Source organism: Larimichthys crocea, chromosome XXII (assembly GCF_000972845.2).
Source record: "Larimichthys crocea isolate SSNF chromosome XXII, L_crocea_2.0, whole genome shotgun sequence".
NCBI lineage: Eukaryota > Metazoa > Chordata > Actinopteri > Sciaenidae > Larimichthys > Larimichthys crocea.
In genome coordinates this window covers 18434295-18451410 of record NC_040032.1, presented here as the reverse complement: position 1 = coordinate 18451410, position 17116 = coordinate 18434295, and the positions used below count along the sequence as shown (strand labels likewise).

General features: G+C 41.5%; 1 protein-coding gene across 3 annotated transcripts; it reads left to right on the top strand.

Annotated features, from left to right (window-relative positions):
* The first annotated feature begins 24 nt into the window (after positions 1 to 24).
* Positions 25 to 16299, top strand: afap1l1b (actin filament associated protein 1-like 1b). 3 transcript variants are annotated; one of them, XM_010748406.3, is made up of 19 exons: positions 25 to 160; positions 5829 to 5951; positions 8045 to 8125; positions 8266 to 8351; positions 8424 to 8541; positions 8645 to 8734; positions 9700 to 9911; positions 10059 to 10238; positions 10367 to 10459; positions 11032 to 11134; positions 12712 to 12867; positions 13015 to 13229; positions 13394 to 13539; positions 13655 to 13736; positions 14110 to 14218; positions 14375 to 14542; positions 14669 to 14835; positions 15231 to 15356; positions 15471 to 16299. In XM_010748406.3, exons 1-19 carry the CDS (start codon positions 139 to 141, stop codon positions 15495 to 15497), a joined length of 2304 nt encoding a protein of 767 aa, XP_010746708.1. In that variant the 5' UTR covers positions 25 to 138; the 3' UTR covers positions 15498 to 16299. The 3 variants fall into 3 exon arrangements, with proteins under 3 accessions (XP_010746708.1, XP_027129431.1, XP_027129430.1); XM_027273629.1 differs by lacking the exon at positions 25 to 160 and adding an exon at positions 5554 to 5662; XM_027273630.1 differs by lacking the exon at positions 5829 to 5951 and having other exon boundaries at positions 29 to 160.
* The last annotated feature ends 817 nt before the right edge of the window (positions 16300 to 17116 follow it).

Here is a 17116-nt window from a genome sequence, read left to right as displayed (position 1 = left end):
GCCGAGTCAGTGTGAAGTGTGAACTGGAGCGGCTGACAGAGCTCCGCTGTGTCTTTGGAGAACACGTCTCACATGTTACCAACCGCCGCTTTTCAATGAAACAACTATTTTTAGTGGATATACAAAATATCAAACGACATGGAGACCAAACGACAAAGTGGTGAGTAACAGCCTCTCTTTTACTATTTACTTTTACTATCAAGTCTTTATATAAAGAAGTAGAGTGACTTTAAAGAGAGTTTGGACAGAAGTCTCCACTCATATGACGACTTGAATGTACATATAATGTGTGAGGAGAAAAATCATAATCACATAAATACTCAATGAAACATCCTTAATTCAAATACTTGTCGCTTAAAAGTGCTCATAAAAACGGGGTACAACAGCAGATAAGCTCCAGAATCCTTCATTGGAACTAACGTGAAGGAAACACCGTCCGTTTATTTAAACCGAGCCTTGCGCGCTGCTCCCGGTTGACTGCTGGAGTAAAGGTGTCAGCGTGACGGCATACACCTACACGCCGATTGGTGCGCTGAGTGAACGTGTGTGTGGATGGAGGAATTCTCTCTAAGGTACAGTGATGCAATCTGATACCAACAGAGAAGTGCCTCGTTGGAAGCAGCGCCGCTGGAGGTGAAGCTGCTGGAGCCCGGCGCAGCTCAATGGCTGCTCTGCTTTCACAGCTGGCAGGCCACGGGGCTGCAAACACTGAGCTGCGTTATGACACAGCAGCTGATGAAGCTGTGGAAAACTGTGAAATCAGTCAGAGAAGATCAAAGCATTCATTCACCTCATCATGTTGCCTTCAGGTAACTGGTCTAATAGGCCCATTGTTTAGGCACGCGGTAATTAAGAAGTAGTAGTCAGTTCCCTTAAGTAGAAGAAGAAATAGCTCATCCCAATCCTTATCATGATGACAATATTTAATATGAATAAAATTATTTTTAAAGTGCTGCGTACTAAATCACTGTCACGTTCATAGAAGGCCTTTTTCATATAAAAAGCACATTAATTAAGCACATTGCACGCATTGCATGCACAATACAAGGACCCTACAATAAGAATACAATAGAATAATATACTGAGGAAAAAAATAAAAACACAGAAAGGGACAAGGACACTTAAAAAAACACAAGATAAATAGTTAGATAAGGTGCAGTGGCAAGATGTTGGTAACAGCACTAATATGTATTACAGTATATAATAATAATAATAATAATAATAATAATAATAATATTTACACCTATGCTTTTCCAACATGTCAGTATGTGTTCCATGAATCCGTTGGACAAGCAGCTTATACAGAATAACCAAAATGTGTTTTGTCATCAGACACTCTTGCAGCTGAGCAGAAAATATTCTCGCTGTGGATAAAACAGGAGTTCTGGTCCATTAGTGTAGTGGCAGTGACAAACAGGAGATATTTGTAGAAGCTGAAGTTGTGAAATAGAGAGCTTTTAAAAAGTGGGAGTTAGAAGTGCAGGGGCAGTAGTCACACTGTCTTCAGTGGCATTTTGAATAATACATTTATTCTCTCTCACATTATACTTACATACACGCAAAGGAGAGTAACAATATGCTTCATTACATTTGCACACTCACATGCTGGCACACCACTCCTCTGTTTAACTGTCCCTGACCTCAACTGTGGTTCTCTTACATTTCCTTTTCCCATTTCCTCCTTATCTCCTGCTGATCGTCAGCCCAGCCCTCTCTTCCCAGAGTCTGACAGAATAGAAGTCTTCATTGATAATTGAAGTGATGTTTAAGGAGATAAACCCTTTGGAAACTAAACTGATGATAACACTCACTATTCTACCAAACAGGAAAAACAGTGGATGATGTTTAGTCCAGCTGATGCTTTTATTATTATTATTATTATAATTATCATCATAATAATAGTGTTTGAGTGGGTCATTTCAAAGAGTCCAATACACAATTACCCAATCAAAAGAAAACAGACTAATTACAGCTTGTATAAAGAATCATTTCAACTATTATGATTATATTTATAAAGAAGTGAGGAACAACAGGTTGTTTGTACAGTTCCCCCCCCCCCCCAGATATTTAATTTAAGGTGCTGGAAGGCTGATCTGTTCTCCCTTGTTTTAGCTCTTAACGCTAAGCTAAGCTAACTTGTTTCTCTTCAACTAGCTTTTGGCAAGAAAAAGCTTTTCCAGCCCGGTGCTAGGCTACAATAGCTGGCTCCTGGCTAACTTCATATTTAGCGTACAAACATGGAAGTAATATCGATCTTCCCAAAATGTCTGCAATTTTTCCTTCAACTGGAAGAAACCAGCATGCATCCAAAGGTTCTTTTCCAAGCTGATTAAAAAAGGATCCTTACCTGGAGAAACCACATTACAACAGTAACAACAGGGTTTTAAATGAAACTCATGCTGTGTCAGTGTCTGTGCCAGTGTCATGCTCCTCTGTTCCCTGTGTTTCCTCACCATGCACTATTTGAGGAAAGTGATAAGATACTGAAAGAATGTGAAAAAGGACAGTTTTCCCCCAGATGTTTCTTTTTAAAGATCTTTGCCAGTTTGGTTCTAGAGGGGACTTTTTCAAGCATCTGACTAAATGCTAACGCCGGGCAAGCAGAGAAACCATCTACTGTTGTCATGAAAATATGAATTACAGGATGCTGAATCTCTGAAGTAGACTTTTGTTTTGAAGCGGACTGCCAAGACTTGAACTCTGACCTCTGTCTGAAGAAGATGGGTGTCTGGAGAAGGGACAGAGGGAGGCAGAGAGGGAAAGAAGTTTAAAGAGAAGAATCACAGAGGGAGGAGGTAGAGAAAGAAAGGAGTGGAAGGGAGAATGTGGGATCAGGAGGGACCTCAGCCTCTGGGAGTGTGGGGGAGGCAGGAAGAGGATGCCTGCTATAGTGCAGCTTCATGCACTTGAAGGCTTGAAATTCTCTGAAACTGAAAAATGTATGTTTAGTAGATCTTGAATGTTCCTATTACAGATAATCACATGCTCCTGGAAACATATTTCATGGAAACAACAGTCACTGGGCTCATCAATTCAATGCACTCATCTATTTCTTGTTCCCAGTGTGGATAGAAAAAATAAAAAAGGAAGGATAGTTAAGAGGGGCGAGGCAAGTCAGGGAGGAGGTTAGCCTTGCATTGTTGTGACTGATGGGTTGGATGTGTAATGGATGGGAGTGAAAGCCTCATGTTAAGAGGAGAAAAGTGTCTTTTCTTTGTCACCCTGCCGCCCATGAGCCTGTAGTGAGATAAACAGCAGCAGCAGAAAGTAGTAGTTGTTTTGTTCAGAGCTGCAACCAAACACGCCAAATCATTTCAAATGAGAGTCGCATGGCTCAGGTCTCATGACTGACCTCCTTCAGGAAGTCTGTCTGCGGAAACACACAAACACACATGTATGTAAAAGCACACACACAAACACATTTTCACAGTACTCTGCAGAGTGATTGTATGTTTGCTCTGTATATGTTTTAAACGTGTGTGTGTGTGTGTGTGTGTGTGTGTGTGTGTGTGTGTGTGCACTCCCTGTTAAGTGAATGTCTGTGTCCATCGACAAAAACATTCAAAGAGGAAATCTGTGCCATGTATGTGCGTGTGTGTGTGGAATGGGGGTTACAAAGATCCCTCTGTGGGTGAGTCTGACCACAAGCCTCCAGAACAGCTGATTCTCAGCCTCTGAACCCTCCAGTCCCCCCAGAGAGAATGAGAGAGAGAATGAGACAGAGAGAGAGAGATACAGTAAATGAATAGATGTCCTTGCCTGTGTAAAGTTAGACTTTAAGAAACAGAAAATAGACCAAAGGCTCAGTCTGAACCTCCATCAGCCCACTATTGGCTTTGTTTACACTGAGATTGATTGCATTGACTCTTGTGTTTTTTCCCCTTGAGAGGTGAAGTCTGAATATTTTTTAATACCATTCAGCTGAGAAAGTTCTTCAATTCTTCTTCAGTTGATGGTGAGGGGAAAAAAAGAAAATTGGAAGCATACGTGTGAACGGAGATGGAAGGAGAGTTTGGGATGTTGGGACAGAATGAGAAACAGCAGGATGGAGAGAAATGGAAAAAGAGAGAGAGGGGGGGGGAGTGGGAGGAAGAGGGACAGCAAGAGGAGGTGAGGATCACAGTAGGATGGAAGAGAGAGTCAAGATCACGAAGGAGTGGAGAGAAGCTTCTGTCGACAGCTAAGACAGGAAACCACAGCTGCAGGCTGAGAAATACTGTGCATGCGCACACACACATACACACACACACACACACACACACACACACACATACACACACACACATACACAAACACACACACACATACACACACACACACACAGCTGCTGGAGATATATCCTTTAACCCTGAATGGCCATGGATCGAGACGATGCAGCTGCGGTGCACCACGCCCCTCTCACACTGTTTGTGTGTGTGAGTTCCTGTTGTTTTTTGTTGGAGTTTCTGACATTGTGTTGTTTGCTCTGGTCTTTTGCGGGGGATTATAGTCGTCTAATTTTGGCCCTCATGGAGACAATAGAGTATTGTCAGATTGTGTGTGTGTGGGGGGGGGGCTTTTCTTTCACTCGCTCTCTGTCCTCACTGTGTGAGAGAAAGACTTTGTTTGATCTTATTTTAACTTAACCCTTGTACCAATTTGTGCATATTTTGCAGTGTGTTCATCCTGGAAGCGTGTTTTTCTTTTTTTTTTGCTTTCGTTTTAACATCTGACTAGTCACCACAGTGGTCAGTTTTTTATGGCACATTAGAATAATTATTCATATGAAATGAAAAATGAAATGAAACAAGATCAAGATGGAGTGTAGTGCTTTTAGAGTTTATTGAGATGTGGTGTCACATTTCAAATGATTCCAAGATGAGGTTTATTACTTTTTCAGCACAGTGCATTTTTTGTATTTTGGGTGAAATGACATTGTTAATCTGTCAAAACAGTTTTGATGACAAAAGGTAAAAGCGTTTTTTTCTTGGTAGCGTGGAAAAAAGAAAACTTGAAACGTGGAACATTATGGGGCAATAAAACTTTCTACTGAAGCCCAAACTGAAACGAAATGATTTGAAGAGTTAGTAGCTTAAATTCAGAATGATCCACTCCACCTGTTTAATGGCAGGAATCATATTTCATCATTTTAATTGTGGCTAATATCCAATATTTAATTAAAGGTCAGCCGATTACAGCAAATTACTAATGTCCTTAATGTCTCAGACATCTCTTATGAATGAATGATGAATTGAATGAACTCCACAGGCAGTGTGGTTACCATATACTATCCCACCTCTGGTGTAACTACAGATTTTCTTCTTTACTTTACCGCTTCCTTTACGGAAGGTAGCTTCCTGCTCCCTCCTCCTCCCCTTCTTTTCTCTCTGACTCTCTTCCCCCTCCTCCTCCTCCTTCTCTTTGTGTCGGCAGGATGTGTGAGAGTGTGGCAGAGCTTTTGGAACAATTTCAAGGTCGACAAAGCACACACATAGACACATAGGATGTCAGGGTTGAACATAAAAACTATTTTTCAAAGAAGGCTTGAAAGTCGGACTTGATGTGTGCTGCTGCTGGGACACAAAACCACAATCACAGTCCATAAAAAGGTGGACAAAATAAACAGGACGATATGTCAGATGGATGATACATATCTCATCTCTGTCAGCTGTTGCAACAGGCGGTAAGCTGAGTTGCAGCTTTGCATGTGTGTTAAATTGACATTTGATGCTCAAGCATTTTAGCGATGATTAAAGTCTGCAGCATGTGCTTTCCCATAACGACGTGGTGGTGCCAAAAAGTATTTTACTGTCATCCTGCAAACCCAAATCATAGGTTCTTCTTTTCAGTGGTGATGGAGCGACTTGTGAGCGAGCTCGGCTCTCTGCTGAAGATGTTGGACCACGAGACGGTCAGTCCTGCCACTGCTGACAAGATGGCCTCCATACAAAACATTCTGGACTCCATGTCAGGTACCGAATCAAGTCTAAGATACAGGGAAGTGTACATAACACCTCTCTGCTCTACAGTTCTTATTTATTACTATTAGATGCAGTGACAAACCTCTTTAAACTTTATGAATTCCACAACACTATTTGTTTTTGATATATTGTACTGATATGTTTGTACTTGTGCAACACAGCAAATGTACAATGAATGAGATTGGTGACTTTTACTGATCTAAACGAATTTGACTCAGCACAATTGCAGTTTTCCAGCTGCATCCGGTTGCACATTAATTCAGTTTGACACTTGCAGCAGTTCTGAAACTGAAACATTGCAGAGTTGAGCAATTTGTTCAAGGACACTACAACAGTGTTTATTTAGACAGGGATTTAATGCAATGGGGCAGCCTTCCTGTCATGAGCCGGCCACACTAAGGCTGAGCAATTTTATTGACCTGTGATATATATTGATATTTTGTTTCCCCAGAAAGTATCGATTTTTTAGCCGTGAGTATCGATACATTAAGTCACATTCAAATCCCGTGTTACGCCTGGCGCTCTGCTCGCTGCCCAGGAAGAGCTTGTTGCAGGAAGAGCGATTAGGTCAGTCAGCTGCTAGTCTCGCTTTAGAGCATTTCTAGCAAGTTACCCGTCTAGATACTCTCTTTACACAGACGCTGAGGTCTTCCTCTTCCTGTTTACGCAGTCAGAGTGAGGAGATTCAAGAGAAATTATCTTGACATAGTTAACCATCGCATCCTTCTCTCTATTCTCTCAAACATGGGCATCTCTGGCTTGGCTCTTTCTTGGTTTGACTCTTACCTGACAGGGCGCTCATTCAGTGTATCCTGGCTTGGACAGTTGTCCACTTCGCATCACCTCACCACAGGGCTACCCCAGGGCTGGGGCCCCTTCTATTTGCTATCTACACCACCTTCTTGGGTCCAACTAGCTTTTCCTATCACTGCTAGGCAGATGACACTTGCAGCTGTATCTATCATTTCCGGATTGGGCGGATCTGCCCAAAAAGTCTAAAGTTTTACATATCTGTGAATATCGTTTTCCTGAGATTCCACTGAAGACGGAGATGTGCGGTTTGTGTCTTTCCGACACTTCCTTGTTGTTCTGAAAGCACAGTCAATTAATGGACAAAAGTTACTAGGCAGACTAGTTTCTTTTTCAACCAACAGAGTGCAGGGGTCAGGGAGCACATGGAGCAAAGTGACAGAGGGCCCAAAGTGACTGCAGAGTGACTTCATAAATACTATTTCTATTGAATGACAGGTTCCCCTCAACTTTCTGGAGGGTCTTTGCTTTGCTAAGTGGCATGCCTGAGGAAAATGAGGCAAAAACAGATGGGACCTTTTTTTATTGAAAGGGCATTTTTTTATTGTTCTTCACATATTTGGTTGAAAAACTGCATATGTATGTCAGGCAAAGGGATTGAAAAATAATATTTTCATTCAAAAACTCCTCACTAGTACTGTTTGAGGTGTGATATGACAAGATTCATTTTGTCCAGCATTTGTAAATTAATAACAATTAGAAACATGTAGATCTTACTGAGGTCTTTACAGTAGATACTGTACTTGTTTATCTGGGAGAATACAGGATGAAAGGATTAACTTAAGAGGATAATGAACTGTAAAGTTTAAAGAGGATGATGGGAAAAGGTCAAAGAAAGGAGAAAAGTAAAACATCCTGATAGTAACATGTCCTCAGAATTGTTTGAATGGAGCCAGTGTGCCTCGCCTCACTCTTCATGGTTTTACACAGCACATTAGCATTTTCCACATCAGTTCAGCTTTTTAGAGCCAAACTCAGATTTATTTCTCACACTGTTTCTAAAACACTTCCAGAAAGTCTGGGAGCTTTGGCAAACTTTCACACACTTTTTACTTTGGTTATCTTTTTTCTTCTCATACAATAATTTATAAGCTCCAATCTGCACTCCCTCATGGTCTGACTTATGTCGCTATCAAATGCATTTGACTAAACATGCAGATTTTGCAGTATTGGTACTTACTGAGCTGCAGTACACTCTCCTGACCTTAGCATAGACCACAGCCCTAACCCTGACTTTGATCCGGTTTTTAACCCCTAATTTATTTTTTTCACAGTCAATGGATCAGACGTCTACATGAACAGCTGTCTCTATGGCAACGGCACCAGTTTTGTAGAGTCTCTGTTTGAGGATTTTGGTGAGCAGACCTTCAAAGCAGCTCATAAAATCTTATGATCATTATTGATGATTGTAAATCATCATACCCCAACATCTATAAGCGTTATTGTACTTCTATATTATATTTGTGATAACATTATTCCTCTCTCTTTCCACCAGACTGTGATTTGCACATGCTCAGTGTATCTCCAGTGGAGCAGAAAGAGCACAAAGAAGAAGAGGAGAAGACTCATCCTAATAAATCTGTAAGTCATCTATAATATCTGCCCGTCCATCCATCGTCTTTCTCGTCCTAAAACTTTTAACTTTCACCTCAGACACCGACTGACACACCCCCTCCTCTGCCAACCACCCCACTTCCTGATGACTACTATGAAGAGGCAGTTCCTCTCGATCCTGGATCCGCCCCACAGTACTTCACTACCAATATAAACAGTTCTGTACACACACTCATAGTTGTTACCAATTACTAGAAGTTTCTTTGTTTCATGTATCTTATCTTTTATCTCATCTTTACTCTCCATCTCCTCTCCTGTAGCTTCCAGGAACTCTGTGGAAGATGCCTACTATGAAGATGCAGACAATAACTACCCCACCACCAGGATTAATGGACCGCCCAAAAACTCATGTGAGTTACCCTCTTTTACTAGTCTCTCAAATACAGACAAAGGCATGTTTTCATGGTGGAGTTTGTGGAACAGATCAAATTGGCACAACCGCAGAGCAAGGGACGTTCCTGAGAACAAATACCCACAATCTATCTGGTCTACCGCACCTGTTGAAAATAATCAATTGTTACAATAGTAGAAATATTTTGGAACATACAGTATACATTTCATTTCATGCCCTTCATATAAAAAACATTACACATGTTCTGTATATACAGTAAATCTATCAGGGGTAGATTTATCCATGAAGGGCTCAAGCTTATACAGTATATACGGGGTGGTGTTTAGCTTAGTTGGTAGAGCAGCCTCCCCATGTACAAAGGCTCAGTCCTTGCTGCAGAAGCCCAGGGTTCAAATCCAACCTGTGGCTCTTTCCCGCATGTCATTCCTCATCTCTCTCTCTCCCCACATTCCTGTCACTCTTCAGCTGTCTCTGTCAAATAAAAGCTTGTATGGTAAATGGACTGTACTTATATAACACCTTTCTAGTCTTCCAACCACTCAAAGCGCTTTACAGTACATATCTCATTCACCCATCCACACACTGATGGCATTGGCTGCCATGCAAGGTACCAACTGCTCATCAGTTTGAGGAGCTAACCATTCACTAACACACATTGATGGCACAGCCTTCAGGAGCAACTTGGGGTTTGAACCGCCGATCTTCTGATTGGTGGACGGCCCGCTCTTCACTCAGGGCTCTAGAGGCCAAAATTTCCAGTGTGTCTATCAAAAAACATTTCAGCAGTAAAGAGATAATGTCTCCCACCCTGTGTGGATGTTCTTTCACTTTTTTTCACACATATCTTTTTTTGGAAACGTGTACCGCCACAGGGCCAGATGTTTCAAGTATGTGGAATGCATACATGAACAGAACCAGAAAATGTTTTGTAAATTAATTAGTTCTGTTATTTTTGGTGCTCAGACAATGACTCTGATGCTCTGAGCAGCTCCTATGAGTCTTATGAAGAAGAAGAAGAAGAGGCCAAAGGGCGGGAACAGCCTCAGAGATGGACGGCTGAGGAGAACCCAGATGGACCAATTAGAGACTGCCGCATCTGTGCCTTCCTGCTACGGAAGAAACGCTTTGGCCAGTGGGCTAAGCAGCTAGTTGTTGTCCGAGACAATAAACTGCAGGTAATTATAGCTGTTGATGAATGTTTGTATAAACTTTAAAATCAAAGGATATAATGTGTATCAGCTGTTATATAGGGCTTAATGTTGAGATTTAACATGAATGAAATGAGAAGTCAAACTTTGTCCCTTTATACATCTTTTTTATAGTGCTTTAAGAGCATCAAGGAGAGCACTCCTCACACAGAGCTCCCACTGAATCTGTGCAACGTCATCTATGTCCCAAAGGAAGGCCGAAAAAAGAGACATGAGTTACGCTTCTCGTTACCTGGAGGTGAAGCACTAGTCCTGGCTGTTCAGAGTAAAGAGCAGGCCCAGCGATGGCTCAAGGTAACTTTATTGACCACATTATATCAGGGGGATGTTGTTGAGACAGACAAGAGTGGGGAAGACATGATATGGATGAGGGGAGAACACAAGGCAGTTTGAAAGTGAACGTTTTCTTTATCTCCAACCAGGTAGTGCAAGATGTCGGCAGCCAATGTAGCAACACTGAAGGACTGGATGGATCCACATCTCCCATTATACAAAGGAAGATGGAGCTGGACAAGGTGTGTGTGTGTGTCACAAATGTCTTGAATTTTCTGTCTAAATGAAGGTTCTCTCTGCCAGTTTCACAGCTCAATGTGTCTGAGTTATATTCAATGGTAATATCTCTTTCTCCATTTACTGAAATGTATTTCACTCTGAATCTACACTCTGCTAGTTTTTACATTTCACTGTCTGTCAGTGACATCACCTCTTTACGCCCATGCATGACACAACTGTTCCTTTGGCTTCTGGGGAGTGAGTGAAGTGACATTATTGTGGTTGCTGAGCTGGCCAGTTTTCAAGGAGCTTCAGACCCACAACAAAGTTTTGGCACACAGCTGCAAAGCCAGCAAGCTGAATGCATGGTGACATGGCAGTTACACCCCACGTTGGCATAATAGTTTTAAAAATACAAGTACATAAATAAACTAAATTTCAAGAGACTTTTGTGTCATGTTTGTTGACATGATTTTGCTCAGTTAAAAGACAGAAAGATTCTCTAAAACAGGATAGATATATGTGTTAATACTTCCCTCTCATCTCCACTAACAGGGAAATAAAGGTGTTCAAGGTTTCTTCTTTTCTCTTTTAGGTACTGCTGTGTGACCGGCCGGCATCAGACTCAGACAGCGGGCCAACAGCAGACAATCAGTCCACTACTCAGGGACCAGGACGGGACACCACTGACTCACTGAGTAAGTTTACCTTACCTTACCTACCAGCAGTTATTGATGAACTTGTGAAAAATACACTGTTTTTAACAAGCTGATGGATACTGTAGACACTTACACACAGTAACAGTGATCATAGCATACAACATATAACATTGTATATGTGGGGCAGCAGTGCAGTCGCATCAGTAAGAAGGTTCCTGGTTCGAACCTCAGCTGGGGCCTTTCTGTGTGGGTTCTCTCTGGGTACTCCAGCTTCCTCACACAGTCCAAAGACATGAACCTGAACAGGTTAATTGTTGACTCTAAATTGTCTGTAGGTGTGAATGTGAGTGTGAATGGTTGTTTGTCTCTTTGTGTCCTGTGATAAACTGGTGACTTGTCCAGGGTGTCCCACGCGTTTTACCCAAAGTCCACTGGGATAGACTCCAGCTCCACTGAGGATAAGAGGTTATAGATAATGGTGTTCTTTTGATCATTTATTTGTGCCTGTGTGCTATTATTTGTGATAGTAATAATAATAATAATTCCTTTAATTATGATACATAATTGTCCATGATGTCTCAATAGTTTCACGGAGACTTTGAGGCAGTGTTTTAGGTCTACTGTCTACACCATCTACACTTACACCACCCTCATCAATGTTGTGAGATTAGAAGGGTAAAATTATTAAATTAGATCTCAGCCACTTTGGAAATGTCAACCTGAACACACACCTCCTACTATGATAGTGCTCTGCTAGCTAACCATGAGCTAACAGTCAAGTCCAGTAAATAATGGGAGTTAGCCAGTACTCCAAGTCACATTTGATTGGATAGATTTATGTAATCTCACGATATTCAGTATTTTACAGTATTTCTAATGTCCAGCCTTTGCTGAAACAGTCTTAGTTTTTGTGACCCCTGAGTAACCCTGACCTTACACCACACACAACCTACACTAAAACTCAAGTCTTAACTCTCAAATTGTCCTTCAACGACATGAAGACTAAAATGTCCTCATTTTCCAAAAATGTCCTCACTCTCTCTCTTGAGCCCAGTTCTCACAAGTACACGCACACACGCACGCACACACACACACACACACACACACACTGATCAAAAGCATGTACACTATTTTTGTGTTTGTCTATCTACAATATCAGGAAGGATAAATCAGAGGATCCACAATGTGGGTCAGAATATAGGTTATACATGGTCATGCTGTTACAAACTGATCACTGACTGAGCAGCTCTGGACATAAAGAGACATGAGAGAGTGGGAGAGACAGGAAGTGGGGTGCGAACAGATATGACATCCTTCCTGTCCTCTTCCTGCAATTGTCTCACTCTGACATCATAGGAAGTACAACAGAGTGCTGCAGCACCTGGTACATGCAGTATGAGCATGTGAACACACTCTAGGGTTAGGCTGAATAAATAATAAGACTTCTATAAACTCAAATGTAATATATTATGATTGAATTCTAAAAGTACCGTGAGAATGACAGTCCTGACTTGTTTTTATTAATTTCCAGTTTTTTTACAAACACAACAAGACACTGAATTTATGAGGAATTTATGAGGCAACGTTATCTCTGACCAGGGTATGCTTGATATTAGACAGGGGGAAGCGCGGCGCGTTTTCAGAGCTGACGGGGTCGATGAGCCGAGCAGCAGGGAAGAAAATCAATCGGATCATCACTTTCTCCAAGCGGAAACCTCCTTTACCTGGAGAGCTTCCCTCATCTTCAGGTCACCATGACAACCCCCGCTGTGGTGAGGATGCAAATTGATCAAGAAGCTATTGATTGACTGGCTGGTTGGTTAGCTTGTGGGTGGCTTATTGAAGAATCTGCTGAAGTACAAACTGACTCTGTAATACACTAAACATCACTCTCACATCCCTTGTCGCTCTCTTCACAGGCTACCTCAGTGTGTGTCTGAGTGGCTCTTGGAAGGAGCGTTGGTGTGTGGTGCGGGGTGGGAGCTTGTACCTGCAGAAGGACCCCGGGGACCAGCGGCCTCCAGTCATTGTGGTGCCACTCAAAGGTGCAGAGGTTGTGACAGGAGGCCTCGGCCCTAAACATCCCTTCTCCTTCTGTATCCTGCAGGCTGGCAGCGAGCTAGCATCTTTAGAGGTACTTTACTGTGGTATTTAAATATATTAAACAATTTTAACTGGGAACCAGTTTGTGGCATGTCCTTTAAGTATCCTTGTAGACGCAGATGAGACCGACATGTACACAGGCCTAAAACACCTACATTGTTTTCAAGTCACTTTGTTTGTGTGTGTGTCCATCAGGCCAGCTGCTCAGAGGATCTGGGCCGCTGGCTGGGTGTGTTGTTTGCAGAGACCGGTAGCGCCACTCTCCCTGAAGAGCTGCACTACGATTACATTGACGTGGATACGCTCACTGACATACGGCACGCTGCCAGACACTCCTTCCTGTGAGTCACTTCTGCCAGTATATGTTTGTGTGTTCCTGCATGCGATCCTCCAGATTTTCTGTCTCTGTTTTTATCCTGAAAAGCATCTGTCTCTGCTTTTGTTCTTTTATCTTAGATGGGCCACAACCACTGCTACTTCCTCCAGCAGTACCTCAACAGACTCCAGAACATATGACGAGGTCTATGAGAGTGTCGCGGTAAGGAAACATCATGTGAACCAGTGATGACTTACAATATCATTATACCTAGAGACAATTTAAGCCCACAGATATTTTCTTCTTACCTTCATGTTCAGTTGCTGATTTTTTAAAATGACTTAAATTATTCTGACTTCTGTTTCTATTATTCTGCTTCTGCGTGTGTTTGAATTTGTGGATGTTCAGTATTAAACTTTAGCTAAATGACAAGCTTAGGTTTCAGTCTGACATATTGGTTGGATATGGAGTTGCTTCACACACCCTGCGTACTGATGTATGGCATTTTATGACTTAAAATAGGCCATGGAAATGTTTTAAATGTGTGTTGTATGTGTTATTTATATGATTAAAAATATATTTGTTTCTCTAATAGGATGAAGATGCAGAGAGCAGAGCTGGGCGGGTGAGACGTCATGCCTCCTTCTCCAGTAGGGACTCTGAGAAAACAGAACAACAGGCCACCATCAAGAGACACGCTTCCAGTGAGTCTCTTTACCACATCACATAAAAATGATATGATAGAAAATGTGGCTGTAACTCTCTTCCTAACCTGAAAATTGCTAGATATGGCCTCCTGGTTATGATTGTGGTGAAACGTAAATTCAGCTCTCTGTATTTATATTCTGCTGTTCTCTTAGACGTAAATCAGTATGGTCGGTATGGGAAGACGCGTGCAGAGGAGGACGCCAAGCGCTACCTGACACAGAAAGAGGAGCTGGAAAAGCAAAAGGAAGAGCTCCGAAATAAACTCATTTCCTTGCGCAGGGAGAAGAGGGAGATGAAGGAGGAGATGAAGAGTGTTACAGGTCAGAGTGAAATCACACATACAGCACTGTTTAGACTTCAGCTTCGTAGCAGTGCTAACTATCCATGTGTGTGTGTGTGTGTGTGTGTGTGTGTGTGTGTGTGTGTGTGTGTGTGTGTGTGTGCAGGTCATGGTGTGGAACAGCGGTTAGCCAAGCTGGAGACGCTGTGTAAACAGAAAGAGGAGGAAAGGGTGGAATTGGAGCTCAGACTGACAGAGGTCAAAGAAAACCTGAAGAAGTCATTGGCTAGAGGAGCACTGGGTCCGCCCTCTGACACCAAGATCAGCATCAAGGTAGGCAGCAGAGCTCATCTTCTGCATGAATCTTATATATATAATCTGAAAATTATAAAGTCAAGCACTGAGAGAAATCCAAGAGTTGTAAAAATCTGTCATTTGTTCAGCATTCGTCACTTAACTTGATGAATTGACCTTAATACTGTATGTTTGCTCTGTTCTTTGGTAGATTCTGAAAATCACTGGATTTGATTACCAAATCTCAGCAAAGTGTATCACTTCAGATTAGACCTCTCCTCTGGTTACCTAGCAGCAACCTACTTGAAGACCCTGCTAAGAAAGAGTCCAAAAGCACTTTTGCAATTAATTCCTATGTGTTTGTGTGTGTGTGTGTGTGTGTGTGTGTGTGTGTGTGTGTGTGTGTGTGTGTGTGTGTGTGTGTGTGTGTACAGGCACAGGGCAGTAAGGTTGAAAAGGTCTACAATGAGACAGTACCAGTCAACTCAGCATCTGAGCTTCGTAAACGCCCTCCATCTCTTTACGCCTCCTCAAAGGGGAACGTCATGCAGAAGGCAAAGGTAGTGTGGGTGCATGCGTGTTTGTGAGTCTTAATGATATAGGTCTACATTTAAGATCGTACAACTGCTGTACTTTGTGTATGTCCTCACTTTGTACTCTCTCATGGTTTTCAGGAGTGGGAGTCAAAGAAGGCAACCTAGACGGAACAGAAACGGATCAACAGATAGATTCATGGAAAGAGCTGTGACGAGAGGATGTGTAAGAGAAGAAACAGATGAAGAGCAAGATAATTGGCACTGAGAAGAAGAAGAAGAAGAAGAAGAAGAAAAGGAGAGGAGGAGAAAGGGTGAAGATGACAGACTCTGACCAAATCTTCCCTCCTCTTACCTGTTAATAAAAAGAGGAATGTTTGAAAGTGCAGCAGTGTGATGCTGTGTCAGCCACTGTAAATATGTCAGACTTTACTGATGTACCAGAACAGTATTGATGTGGATCACTATGAACATGAAATATATATGTTTGTGTGGGTTTGCATGTATGTTTACATTTGCACAGGGCTGCGGAAAATGAAAATGTGATTATTTCATAGAAATGCAAAGTAAAGGGAGAGTGTGGTTCATCAGCACTGCAAGTTCAGAGTTACAGGCCAGACTTCCTACATCCACTGACTTTATTCTGTTCTTACAGGATACTAATGTCAAATGAAAAAGCAATTAATATTACCTTAAGTTATCTTTATTAGTGAGCTGTTTTGAAACCATTAGGAAAGCATATGAGTTTGACACTGTTCCTGAATACAACCAGAAAATGTTTATTATTGCAATGTGAAAGTATTGGTTTTAACCATTATGTGTATTTTTCATATTTGCCTTCTGCACTTTATCTTGATGTTTGTGATTACTTCAAATTATCTTACACTCCCCTCTGAGCAGAAATGCCTGTGTCTGAGAGAAATGGACAAACACACACACACAAAGTAAAAGATGACTTTATCAAGAAAAACTCTTTGTTTTTCTTTCTTTAAATGTTTGCTACATTTCCAAAACACTGCTGTTATATGGTATTGTCTCCCAGGATGAGTTGACTTTAAGAGAGCAGCAGAACACAACTCTGAGCTACAAGTGCCACCTAGTGGTTATAGAACTGGTTTGATTGGCTTGTCTAAATTCAAAATTTTTTGCATGTAGAATACAGAAATCAGCATACTGCTATGGTTTATCCTAACAGACAGGGATGCAAAACTGATGTGATGTTTTTATTTTTCAGGTGTAAGCAGCTCCTTAATTTAGAGGTGTTTCTTTAGTATAGAAAGTTTTGAGTTTTTTTTGTCACTTTGAGTGTGAGCATCTTACATACACAAAACCTGCTTAGAAATAACACAAGGGAAGAAAGTTCTGCTGCATTGCTCTGTGTAGATTGGAACAGAACAACTGAATCATGTTTTAAAGAGTCAGTTCACCCAAATTTCAAACAAACAAACAAAAATGAGTCACTCAGTTTAATTTTGGAGGAATGAAATCTCATTTATGGTGGACAGCAAAAGAAGTCAACATCTATGTTTAATCAATGTCTCTGTTACTATGGAACCCATTCACCTCCATTGTAGTGAGGTGGTGGCACTTTAAACCTGAGTAGTACAGCAACATGTATACTGCTGATTTAATCTCTGATATTGTGATTATTGTAAATTCGACTCAAAGCACGTCAACACGAGTGAAAAACATAAAAAAAAAATAAGACAAGACACTCATTTAACTTCTTTAGAAAGAGTTTATTTAGTGCATTTCTAGTTTGTCCACAGCAGGAACCAAAATATTAA

Coding starts and splice junctions, on each gene's coding strand:
- afap1l1b (XM_027273629.1), top strand. CDS start 5,623: ATGATACATATCTCATCTCTGTCAGCTGTTGCAACAGGCG. Junction 8,735..9,699: donor TGGACCGCCCAAAAACTCAT/GTGAGTTACCCT, acceptor TTTGGTGCTCAG/ACAATGACTCTGATGCTCTG. Junction 11,135..12,711: donor GGACACCACTGACTCACTGA/GTAAGTTTACCT, acceptor GCTTGATATTAG/ACAGGGGGAAGCGCGGCGCG.